The 12,732-nt window shown below is 31.6% G+C and overlaps 2 protein-coding genes across 2 annotated transcripts; both read right to left on the bottom strand.

Moving 5' to 3' along the window:
- Positions 1-510: 510 nt before the first annotated feature.
- On the bottom strand, positions 511-7,870 carry LOC132722916 (neural cell adhesion molecule 2-like). Its single transcript, XM_060707538.1, has 9 exons — positions 7,852-7,870; positions 7,197-7,544; positions 5,711-6,016; positions 5,046-5,342; positions 4,535-4,867; positions 3,977-4,282; positions 3,125-3,265; positions 2,276-2,303; positions 511-1,952 (listed from the first exon to the last, which is right to left on the bottom strand). Exons 1-9 carry the CDS (start codon positions 7,868-7,870, stop codon positions 1,793-1,795), a joined length of 1,938 nt encoding a protein of 645 aa, XP_060563521.1. The 3' UTR covers positions 511-1,792.
- LOC132722987 (uncharacterized) lies at positions 7,408-11,305 on the bottom strand. Its single transcript, XM_060707636.1, has 6 exons — positions 11,199-11,305; positions 10,287-10,586; positions 9,175-9,459; positions 8,844-8,953; positions 8,353-8,527; positions 7,408-7,544 (listed from the first exon to the last, which is right to left on the bottom strand). Exons 1-5 carry the CDS (start codon positions 11,245-11,247, stop codon positions 8,432-8,434), a joined length of 840 nt encoding a protein of 279 aa, XP_060563619.1. The 5' UTR covers positions 11,248-11,305; the 3' UTR covers positions 7,408-7,544; positions 8,353-8,431.
- Positions 11,306-12,732: the final 1,427 nt, after the last annotated feature.

Raw genomic sequence — 12,732 nt, forward strand, 5'->3', positions numbered from 1 at the left:
ATAATGATTTAACAATACTTTATGAAGGGAACCATCACCTTGACACACCAGGTTCTGTATTTTATCTGTATAATATACCTCAGATTTATTACCTTTTCTTAGCTGTGGTAATTTCAAACATGAATGTTTAGACACACATACAGTAAATATTCAATATAAAATGGACAATAAAGGTTAATTTTATACCTGTATTTATATATTGCATAACGCCTCTTTTTCTGTAATGGCGTGTGTCACATGGAAGGTCCCGATAACCATCGTATGAACACATCTGCGGATGTTTCTGAACTCAAAATTTCACCATTTCATGTTTGAATGATGAATTCTTCTTAAACTGGTGCTAAGGTTTGTGCTTTCCAGCTCACAGGCTCAATCGGACAAAGCTTATGTCATTTCAATATTTTGTTTGGGCATTCTTAAGATATTCTGTTTACTCTTTTTTACGGTGAAATGAACCGACAAGATGAAACCTATATACATGAATTTATTCTCAATTATACACAGCACTGTATTTATCATTACAATTCAAACATATTTATTTTTAGAGATTTTGATCAAATGGGAAGAAGTATACAGCCAGATTATCTAACCACAAGAAGCCAATGTCGATGTGTTCTTAATAAAACACTGGATGGCGATATAGAAGATACAATATCAGGACAAAATAAGTTGTGATATAAGCAGAAGTATTAGAAGTGATGTCTCAAGTGGATATTGTACTGATAAAGAACATAAATAAATCTCAAGGAGTGTCATTTTATTGTTTTCTTCGTTTAGACGGCATAAACAGCAAACAACGTAGTAATTTATTGTAGAATGCTTCATATTCTTTGACAAAATAATAAAAATAAAGAACACAATTTTAAAAATGAAGAACCTTTTGAAAATTATGAAGTTTGCATAATCTAAATTAACATTTAACTAAGATAAGCTACATTAAACTAAGTAGCCTTTATTTACATGTCACGAAAGTTGAAAAGCGACAAGAAAGACCTGAACAAATAAATGCTACATTCTGTGCCATAATTAATTCTTCCACTTGACATAAAGTAAAAATAATGAAATTTCATATAATGAACATGCTAACATATTTAAAGAAAAAAGGGCAATGGCATAGCAGTTATACATATTATTTTGTTCCGAATCCTTAAAGTTATATTTTTATCTTTTGTTTTTGAAAGACGTTGCAATATTATAAAAATCTTAATTATGTAATTACAAAAAAATATGAATATTTTTAAGACATATCATTTTCATATATAATTGTTGCACATGGCCAAATAAATAGTATATATCAGATAAATTGATTATCATCTATGTAGCCGTGAGAAAACATTATATTCTTTACTTCTATACATTTCTGTAAAACGTCGATTTTTATTTCATTATTTCGCAAAGTCTTGATATATTCTGATGACAAAACAGATTTTCTTAACATAAACACAACGGCATTAACCCAATCCTTACTAATAACATAAAACATATGCATTCAATTTTTTAGTGTAACAAAATCATACACCTGACTTGTAGTTAATGACACTTTTACGTCCTCATTTTAATTACATGAAATAGCATAGTATACATATTCGAAAAGAATCCGTTGCATTTGGTGATGTGTTTTTCATGCTTATGTCAAAAATACTTTCTCTATAGCAAGCGTAAAGGAATTCATTTTTTTCTCAGTTTTTGTCATATGCATTCAATCAATGCACACTAAATGTTCTAACGTCCAGCTTGTACATTCAAACACGTGCATAGGACGTATGTTTAAAGACACATTTATGTTGTCATTTCAAATGATTGAAATAGCATCGTATGCAGATTCTGCTTCTTTAAGATCTTTATCGAGCTCTGTATATTGACTTTCTGAGGCTTGAGCATCGTGAGGATATGTCCTTCCCTTCTTTACATCTTTTGTTTTAAGTTTGATTGGATCTTCCACATTTACATACCTTAAAGTAAAAGTAAGTCCATAACAAAAATTATTACGTTGTGATCATAAGCTCGAATTTAATCACAATTTTGCCATGTTGTGGTACCCATATCTATCCTTTTTATGTGTTTTCCTAAAGTATTCTTAAATATATTTTTTCTTGCATGGCACCTCTGTGTCCTTTTAAGTTATTCAAATAACGTGTTTTATTATCATATTATAAAATAATATCGACATTTAAACATTGATACTGCCTGCCGTTAGAAATACAGGTATGAATAATAAACTATACTTTGTTAATAATCTCATCACGACATATTGTTTTCATTTAATAAAACTTACTCTCTGCCTTTTGTATCTTCGGAGATATCTGTAAAGAAAATATACAATACTATGATTTAAATTTGTCTTCGTTAAAAGTCAGAGTTTAAAATAAAAACACGATAGGCCTACAGGCACTCAATTGGTTCTAGATTTTATTCATCAATTTTATACTTCATTTATAACTAATTATGAACTTTGAATTAAATACTATTATTGCCAATACAAATATATCAAGCGTTGCTAGTTCATTTAATCAGATATGGTTTATCACATGAAATACATTGTTTTCAACATTTCAATATGTATGTTGTTGAACCATAACGTATTTCATTATTTCTATATTATATTGCACCTATGGTGCTTCGTGGCCGAGTGGTTCGTTAAGGTCGTTGACTTTGAATCACTTGACCCTAACCGCTGTGGGTTCGATTTTCGACAGGGACTTTGGAATCTTGTATGTGAGGAAGCTATTCAGCTGTACTCAGGTGGCTGTTCGTGCCTGAAATAATGCACAGAAGGCCACCTGAGGTCTTCCGCCACCAATAAAGCTGGAACGTCACCATATGACCTATACTGTGTCGGTTCCAATAAAAACAAACAAACAAATATCACACACGTATTATGTTATGTTTAAATACACATCCATTGCAGCTTTGTAAGTAATATCAATCAAGTGGTATCAATTCTTAACAATTAAAGTTTTGGAAACAATTACCCTGATAAAATGTATGAGAGAAGACTTACAAAAGTACGTGAAAATTTTTCTACAAGTTTCAGGTAAAGATACAATGTATACATCAACGGAGCATAGTTTTTTTGTGTTGTCATGTTTTGTTTATGATATGGTTTCAGGCAGCAATATGTTACCTTTATTCTGGTCAGGGTCATGCCTTCTTTTCATCCGTAATGTAACGTATATGGAATATACCAACACGACAACTATCAGTATGCCGAGAACTACTCCTACTATTATCGCAGTGGTGTTGTTTGTCTTTACTGTCACATTCACTGTAAATCAATTTAGGTGGGAATATGAGTTTTAATGTACACTGCTTTTAAAGAATATAACTTGATATTTAAGTCGAGACTACTCGATATCATTATACAAATTGAAAAGGTAAGGTATAAAAAAGTGCATAGAAATCATGCGCACTTTCAGCAATCAGCAAATAACAGGACCTGCTTGTTTAGTGTCACTTTTAAGTTTCTATTACGACCGTTGTGTAGACGCAGCGGAATACATTGCAAAATAATTAATGATTCTCTTAATTTTGTTTTAATTTTGGAATGCACACGTAGAATGTACAACAATATACTGCACGTTTGTAACGTTGCTTTCCATTGGATACCTGGGACGTGTATATAGACTTTGTACATGTCTTCTGTCAATTTACAAAGTAATTTCATTTCCTTGTTTTCAAATTCAGGACTTTTGCAGCATAAAATCGTTATAAAGACTTTTGATAGGTTATATGACCGTATATAAACGGTTGTATTCATTATAGCTGCTCAGGTTATATATGTAAACACCATCTTATTAACAATAATATTTAATATAAAAAATCAGGAAGATAGATTAAATCACAATTTACAACAGCTTTTCTATTTTTGTCAGCTGTAATCGTTTTAGATGTGGTTATCTCAGTTATATTAATACAAACACACAGTTGGAAGTAATCAACATTAGGCAAGCTTATCAATGTATTTTAGAATTCTTACCTTTGATTGAAGATGTGGTAAAATTAAGTGTTTCTGACAAAGGGCTATTTCCCTCCTCGTTATATGCGTATACTCGAACAAAGTATGTTTTTGAATCATGAAGATCTGTCAAGATTGTGGTTATGGGCTTTTCGTCTTTTGTAATTCTGTCAACTACTATCACATCACTCCATGTCTTTTTATCTGTTCCTACTTGTATAATAAATGTTTGTGTCAATCCTCCATTATATCCACGCATCCACGACAAACGGGCCTTGTTATGCTGGATATAGTCTATTGTAAAACCTCTCGGTGTACTTGGTGGCTCTAATTTAAAAACAGAAATCTGAGAAAGTTCATATGACCATCGTATTATGTCTAACATTATGTCTATATTACATCACTGCTATTTTTAGTGACAATGCCATAATTTCAAACATGCGTCTGTTGGCAAAGTTCTACAGCATTTATCAAATAATAAACGAGAATAAGCATTTTAGATTTACCAGGGGGAAGACACAAATAAAAAAAAGTATATGCTAAAACAAATAGGCTCCTTTTAATTCCAAACTGACTTACCTGTCAACACTACCTCAAACGACCTATTACTAGACCCTATTTCATTTGACACGACGACAATATATGACCCATAATCTGTTTCTGATTTTATTGGAGTTGTTATGATAGCTCTGGTTCCGTTGGTTTTGACAGAGTGTGAAAATACAGGTAGCTCAACTTCGACGAGGTTCTTATTCACAATGAACATAACATCTGTTTTCGCTACGCCATTAAAGTTTCTATATAGCTCAACTTCTGTTCCAGGTATGTTTGAGAAATAGTCAACTTTGACAGTTATATTGTTATTCATCCTACTCGCAATTTTATCAGCTAAACTGATTATAACTGGAAATGCTGAAAAGATAAACGATATATTTGGTACAAAAACATTTTAAGTTTTCAATTCAACAAAACTTTTTTTCTATTTTGAATGAAATGTATAAATGAATAAAGAATGACCTTATATATACATGTATATATGAATCTTTTAATTCACATGTTAGAATGTTTATAAATGTGACATTTATCTTACATTTCACAAGTAACTGTACCGCTGTTCCTTCTATAAATTCTGTGTTCGTACCAAAGACCTTAATTCCATTACTGGCAGTGCACGTATAAATCCCGGAGTGCTCGTATGTTAAACCCCTCAGTTCGAGCGACTCACTTCCGGGCCTCACCGAAACAGGCACTCCATATCCTGGCCATCTTTGAATCCATTTTCCGTATCTATAATTACTGTCAGGGACACCTTTTGCAATACATGTCAATACAGTATTTGATTCGTTGACCGAAGTGTTTGTTGCAATTGCTGAAACATTCGGCGGAACTGGAAAAAATAATCCATTTCAAGTGAAGATTGATCACATTTCTTCCGGTATTTCAATATTTTCTTTCACTTTTTGCAATTTATATTTCTTTCTTGGCAACCTACATGTGTAATAATAAACCCGAACAAATACCATTTGTTTGATGTAATTTTAAAAAAAGTAATCATGAATAAATGAATCAAATAAAATCTGGCCTTATAAATTAAGTTAACCTAAAAATATACCACTTTATACAGTATGCTTTTTTTGTCCTGTTAAAATGTTTCGCTAACAAATTACATGCAACTGTAATTGAAAGTAACGCTTGTTTCTTATAAGTTATTGTAGAGGTAAACTATAGACAAAATGTATTCATAAGGTAACTTACAGTTAACACTCAGTTGATATGAAGCAGTTATGCCAGATGTACTATTTATAGCAGGATGGGTAACTATACATTGAATAATCTGTCCATTATCTGCAGCAGTCACCCTTTTCGTAAACAATGACACGACCTCGTACGTTTCTGTTACAGTATCAAGAACAGATTTGATTTGTCCATTAGCGGTCTTTCCTTCGTATAACCAGGATATACTGGCAACGGGTCTACATCCCGTTGTTTTACAGCTTACCTCTATAACATCACCTGCCGAAACCTCCGATGCTTGTGTGACATTTGGCTTGCTTGGAACCACTACGACAAATGTATGAAATGTAAATAAAGATATATTTCTAATCTAGTAATTTTTCAAAATTTCCAATCGGATTACTATTTGATATCAGTGATTCCTTCACAAGACTAGTTTTAAGGCCACATTTTAACAAACGAAATTATGCGCATTTCTTGTTTTTTTCCAAACATTACTTAATCTATGGCTACACATGAAGTTGATTCATATCCCCACCTTGAACCTTTTACTAAAGGTCACTCGAATTTGTACTGCCCACCAATAATTCCCACTTCTTTTTAACTACTTTTCTTTGAAGTGGATAACTATCCCCAATTTATTTCATAATTTTATGCTACCAAAATTTATTATAATTTTATATCTAATCTTAATCTACTTTCAACTTTATTTAACTTTATTTACTAGAAACAGTCTGTTAATCAAATTAAAATATGAAAGGCAACATACTTGATATCTATTTTATGTTATACCCGTGTACAAAACATTTGTTAATGCACCACATTGAAACTGTTTTTTAAGTTGTTCAAGGGGTCATCAGTAAGTGGTTTAAAATTTTTCAGTCTGAAGCCCATTTCCAAATCTAATTGTTTCATTTCATTACGTTTTAGTAGTTTGCATATAAAATTGTAAGTAAGAATAATTCACTGCCTTCATTCAAGAGAAGCGTTATTATCTGTAAACACATGATCTGATTCAACCTGTATTTTATGATGTTATATAATTATGTGAACAAAATGCAATAATATTCTATTCCCTGATTAAAGAGTTTCAAATCGGGGCAATAACTCTGTAAAATAATTAGTAGCATGAAAGTAAATTATAACCTGCCCTGTATGTGCGTACCAAAACTTATTAAAATCCTTAACTCCTTCAAAAGTGAGCATCTGTTAACATTTTCTTTTAATTAAAAATAGGAGAAAAGGTGCCAAAACTCTGGGAAATTAGTGTAGTGGCATGAAGCCAAATTATAACTTTCCTGTACTAAATGATGTACTAAACTGACTGTGTACACATTTTTTATTTTGAAATCAATTGTCTATTTAATGGGAACCAATTGGAAGCTAAGTTTTATATAAATGTTCTAAAATGATATAGAAAAAAAGAAAAGACATGTAAAAATCCCCCATAGACAAGAGCCCTTAAGTCTTGTAAACGCATTGTAGCTAATATTTCTTATATACTTACATGACAGATAAAGTAACGCCGATTTAACGTTTGACGTTATGTGAGTACTGTCTGCTTGTGGGTAATATGATCTACAGTTTATTATCTTTCTATCATCTGACCTTGTCAGAGTAAATTTATGTTGTAGTGTCACAGTAAATGTACCGTTACTTTGTAAAATGCCATTATTTGTAGTCGCTAACTCGTTAGATGTGGACACACTTCTATTATACCAGGTTAGTGAAGGTGCTGGATATCCTCCGTAAGACGTACATTGTATTGTCAGGAGTTGCCCCTCATTTCCAACAACAACTTCACGGCCATCTTCTCTATTTACCACATTTGATATAACAGGTGTTTGAGGAGAAACTATGAAAGAGAAAATAAGAATAAATTACGAACTAGCTATTATTTTTTGTGAATAGTTTATTTAACTTAACTGCGTATATGCGTATATAAATAGAAATACATAAAATTGAAAATGATTACATGTAATTAATAAACCAATCACCAGTTAAGAAGTTAAAACTAAATTGATTTTAAAAGATTTATGTGTATTGTGAAAGGTCTCAAAGGTTCAACCAAGCTATACCAGTTTCCTACAAATTGAAGAAGAATGAATTTCATTATAGTAGTTGTTGACTTCACTTTAGAACAATTAATTGTAAATATTTACACTGAGCAACTTCAAGCATTGCAAAACATTACAGGTTATAGATAGGGAAAATTGTTTTGAGAAATGCATACAAATGTAAATGTGCATATGCATCAATACAACAAACAGAAGGATGTCTCCTCGGTTGATCTGAATGGTTAAGCTTGTTAAAATCCGATTAATTTTCTAATGAACTTAAAATTCTTTCAAATGAAAAAATAATACAGTCAAAACTGCAACAACAATGAAATATTTCCGTTAGAACAAGGAAAGTCAATGATCCTACCCAAGTGCCCGTCTGTGCTGTAAATTATGTACACAGGTTCACACGAGGTATTCTTTCAATACATCTAGACAAGTGCTTTTGGAACATGATCAAAACAATGCCAGAGTGATTTAAAAATATAACCATACGCACATGTACACACAAAACGCACGTGTACACCCACATACACACATTCACTGACGCGTACCCACATACAAATATTTCTTGTTCGAGATTTGCTTTAAAATTTAAAATACCTATATTGAATGACCCATGTAGAGGAGTTGCCTGTGTTATGGTTGTTACAACAACACTGTGCGTGTATATCCCATCATCTTAAGAGGTTTTAGAAGTCCACACACACATATAGAATCCAGAATATTTAATACTACTGGAACATGTTACTGATCCTGACACAGTGATTGCGCTTTCCTACACATAATTACAATAATTTGTTACACTTCATTTATACGTAAACAATTAAAATATGATTCTAATTTTCTATCATTACTAGTATTTCCCTCGAATTATATTCGAAGGTATTATTCATTTGACCAAATACACAGTAAAAGATGATATAATATGTATGTAACTTTGTTTATTTTATCTAATGACACACACACAATAAAAGTAACAGTCCTTCTTTATAATAAATAATAATCTTTACATGTGTAACAATTAAAATGTAGGAAATAGGATGTCTATGAAAAATTAAGTTAAATCAAGATAAATTGATTTATATATTTACCTCATTTTTAAAAGAAACTTCAAGTGAAAGAGAAGAAGGATATAATCTATCCACGGTTAGTAGTAATTTCTTTCCCACAGTGACGTTCAAATCAGCGGAAGAAGCTTTACCTGAAAGTTTTGTCAAACTAAAGATAAAAAATGCTATTTTTTGCCAGTGGTGGTATAGTAAGTTGATATTTGGAGTATCAGGCGTCAATGTAAAACAAATTCAATAAAATGAAAATTGAAATTAAAAAAAATTTGATATTTTTTTAATGCAAGCGGTTATATCAGACGTCAATAAAAGAAATTCAATAAAATTGTTATTGCAAAAAGCCAAACCATATTACATTCTATGTTGAGATGTTTTGGTTGACTTTCATCAAATCCATTACTACATCTATAATTTCCTCCATCAGTAATGTCAGTGTTGTGTATTGTCAATGTAAAAGTTGCATTCCCAGTTGATTGTGCATATTTGTTGTTGTCTTCTGGTCTAACAGGCATTCCACTTCTGACAATACTCCGGTTCAATCCAAACCAACCAGTATAGGCTATGGTTCCGATAACCTGACATATAAGAACTGTATCTTCCCCGCAGTTGCCAGCACGTGGTACTATGATATCGGCAGATCCTACAAATACGGCAAATTTTCTGACGATTTAATGATCTCATGTAACAATAATGATATAATTAATTTTTATTTAAGATCCTGTAACTAACTCATTTTTTTATGATTTAATATCATGAATATAATGCTCAAATGAAGATTTATCAATATTTTAAGTTCCAAAAAGGGGGGTAATTAGAAATTTAATTTTGATATAACCCAAGCCAAAATTTTCAATAAGAAATGATTGCATACATTTAAATGATTACTTATAATGCATTTTAGAAGAATTTGAAAGTGTTAGAAGAATAGTTATAAACGTTTGAGAAGAATAATTATATACATATATAAAATTTCACTTAAGTGTTGTTACTTCCTTAATTCCAACATACAAGATCTTTAACTTTTATCATTGAACTATGAATTATAAGATATCAATGTTAGTAAATAGTGACATTGTATGGTGATGACATCGTGTACAGCCTGAAATACAGTAGCAAAATATTTATATAAATGCTTCTGTACAAAATATCTTCCTCAATATATGAACATATTACAGTAGTTAACACAACAACCTAAATGTAACCTCAGAAATCTAGGTAGCAAAATCAGTTACCGCTTAGCATTGAAATAAACTGCTATAAAAAAATATTTAAAAAAGTCACTTGCCCAAAGCTTTTTTTTGTATAAAACATTTTAAAGTGAGTGGGTAAGTACGACGAAAATTTTATTTGCTCAAGTTATAAAAGGTTATATGAGTATAAAATGCAAAAGCGCACAAACAATATTTGTCAATTTGTTACGATTTGTTTTATTCAAAATGGAACAAGTTAAAAGACAGAGGAACATACCTTTAACATTGAGATTTATTTTACTAACTGAAGAACACTGATACAGCCCCTGGTCAGTAAACATCACATCACGAATTATCAAACTACTTTTATCAGTGTCCCAGCCAAGTCTTGATCTCTTCTGCTCAGGAAGATTTGGGTTTGCAAAGCTACTTTGACCGTTATTGTTATATTGTAGATCTTGACCACGCCATATAGGATAGTCTGTTGTTGTTGCACAGGGTAAGGTAACGTTATCTCCTGCCGTTACGGTCAGTTGTTGTATGTCTTGGGCTGTACACAACTTTGTTAACAGTGTTCCTAAAAAGTAAAACGTAAGACGGTTCTTTTATTGCTCCGCGACCACATGCGCGGAGCTATTTGTGTTTACTATTTTTTTGTCCATGGGCCCAGATTTTATCAATTAATCCCTTCGATTTACAGCTAAAAATTAAATTCGGATTCAAGAATTATTCCGATTTCTATTATATCGGTTTCCCCTTCGCTGATTCGCAGCATGTCATATTAATTAAATTTCCTGGGCAAGTATAGTCTTCAAATCTAATAAAGATATTCACTTGAAAGTCACACATGTCATTGGGACACTTTATTGGCATTTTCGTGGCTTTTTGTTAATTTAAAACATCCTGGTATGAGTTAAGTATCCACAATCAAATTTCAAAACTAATGAAGGCATTCACTCGAAACCAGATAAGGTATTCGGTTTTTGTTTAATTATCAATCACGCAGTAAGTCGAGCGAATTGTCTTACTGACATAACCGCTTAAAGCACCACACCGTTTTTAAATATTATTCACAATGCGACTTAAATTCCTCGTTTACTTAAATCTGATAGCGAGCATGCTCTAAATGTATAAATAATTATTTATAATTCACGACCCCTCCGCACCAAAATAAACACAAAAGACTTACCCATCGTTAACATAAAAGTAAAAATTGAATATGCTTTTACATCAACCATCTTCTCTTTTTAAACATTTATTTACACTGCACCATAAACTTCCGTGTCTCGCTATTTCATTATGTACTTAAACTACTCGTGTTATATATAATGATATGTATTTTACTTGACATATTTACTTATTAAGATATTATTTGTTCAATATATTTGATATCTGATGATAACTAATAGTATGCAAATTTTGTTTGAAACTCGTCAGGAGGTGCGTAATAAACACTTTTACAGAAAATTAGGTTAAATAGCACAAGCTTGTTAAGAGTTAAAACATTGGTGGAGTTACACCAAAAATTTACACCCAAGCCATAAAAAACTTATTGAACATAACATAAATCGATTATTATACATTTATAACATCATCATGAATTTGATGGTGGTCGTATTTTCGAAATCAAGCGAACTGTGACAGTAACAACGTAACATAAGGGAACTTTATTTGGGCATTTTCCGTTGAAGGTCTTGCAAGTTATGTCTCACTTGAATTGATTGCTTAACATATTCCAAATTTGAATGAAATATTAATGGATTGAATATATTCAACAAACGTTGAACTTCTTTCCTTTACTAAATGCAAATAATTATCAGGGAGCTCTGAAAGTTTTTTCTACGAGTTGTTGTATTTTGTTATTTTATGTACAAGCAATGTCTTCCTAATTCGACTTAGAGGCGAAGTTCTGGCTCAAAACAAAATCAGATATTTCTCAGAATCTAGTTTTTATTTTGATAATCAGTAGGTTTTGAATCGTACGAGCCAAACACTTTTGCAGAGTCAAATCAATTTGGTTTTATTATCGCATATATCGCCATAGTGATCTGACTTTGTTATATATTCTGAAAGTACAAATTTACTTTTTGTTTGTTTGTTTTTCATTGGGTTTTACGTCGCATCAACACAATATAGGTCATATGGCGATTTCCAGTTTTACTGGTGTATGAAGACCTCGGTGCCCTTCCGTGCATTATTTCAGGCACGAACGTGCACTTGAGTGGAACCACCGACGTTATGTAAGCTAACTGGATAGCTTCCTCACGTGAAAGAGTCAAAAGCCTGACGGGATTCGAACCCACAACGATAAGGTACAAGTGGTGTTTTACCTTTTAAAGAAATCTTGATTGTGGTAAAGGTAAAAGAGATATGTTATTGTTAGTAAAGATAATTTACCAAGTATATCAACCCATATTTTCTTATTTGAAATAAGCTTTATTCACTATCCAAATAAATTCCCGAACTTCGAAGACGCCATCAAGAACGAAACAAAATAATAAGTAATAAAAAGAAATAATTAATAATTTTCGCATCAATCTATTTTGTACCCTAATGCCATTACTTCTACCTATCAATTTTAAATGAAATAAGGTTACGTTATTTAGGTTGAATGCATGAACATGTGCATTAAGTATCGTTAGACTCATTCTTGTTACCCATTCCTTTGTTGGTGTTTTATTACAATTGAGAATCGTATTATTTAAGCAGCATGCCTCCAGATA

Source organism: Ruditapes philippinarum, unplaced genomic scaffold, assembly GCF_026571515.1.
Source record: "Ruditapes philippinarum isolate M1 unplaced genomic scaffold, ASM2657151v2 ctg822_1_1_1_1, whole genome shotgun sequence".
NCBI lineage: Eukaryota > Metazoa > Mollusca > Bivalvia > Venerida > Veneridae > Ruditapes > Ruditapes philippinarum.

What these genes read in the sequence shown, in the direction of transcription:
- LOC132722916 (XM_060707538.1), bottom strand. An exon ending in GTTTGAGGTAGTGTTGACAG is followed by an intron (nt 4,283 to 4,534) that starts GTAAGTCAGTTT and finishes TTTTTAAATTAG; the next exon opens with AGCCACCAAGTACACCGAGA. An exon ending in TGACCCTGACCAGAATAAAG is followed by an intron (nt 2,304 to 3,124) that starts GTAACATATTGC and finishes TTTTCTTTACAG; the next exon opens with ATATCTCCGAAGATACAAAA.
- LOC132722987 (XM_060707636.1), bottom strand. Translation starts at nt 11,247, where the DNA reads ATGGTTGATGTAAAAGCATATTCAATTTTTACTTTTATGTTAACGATG. An exon ending in AATAAATCTCAATGTTAAAG is followed by an intron (nt 9,460 to 10,286) that starts GTATGTTCCTCT and finishes CCGTATTTGTAG; the next exon opens with GATCTGCCGATATCATAGTA. An exon ending in AAGTTTCTTTTAAAAATGAG is followed by an intron (nt 8,528 to 8,843) that starts GTAAATATATAA and finishes AATTATGTGTAG; the next exon opens with GAAAGCGCAATCACTGTGTC.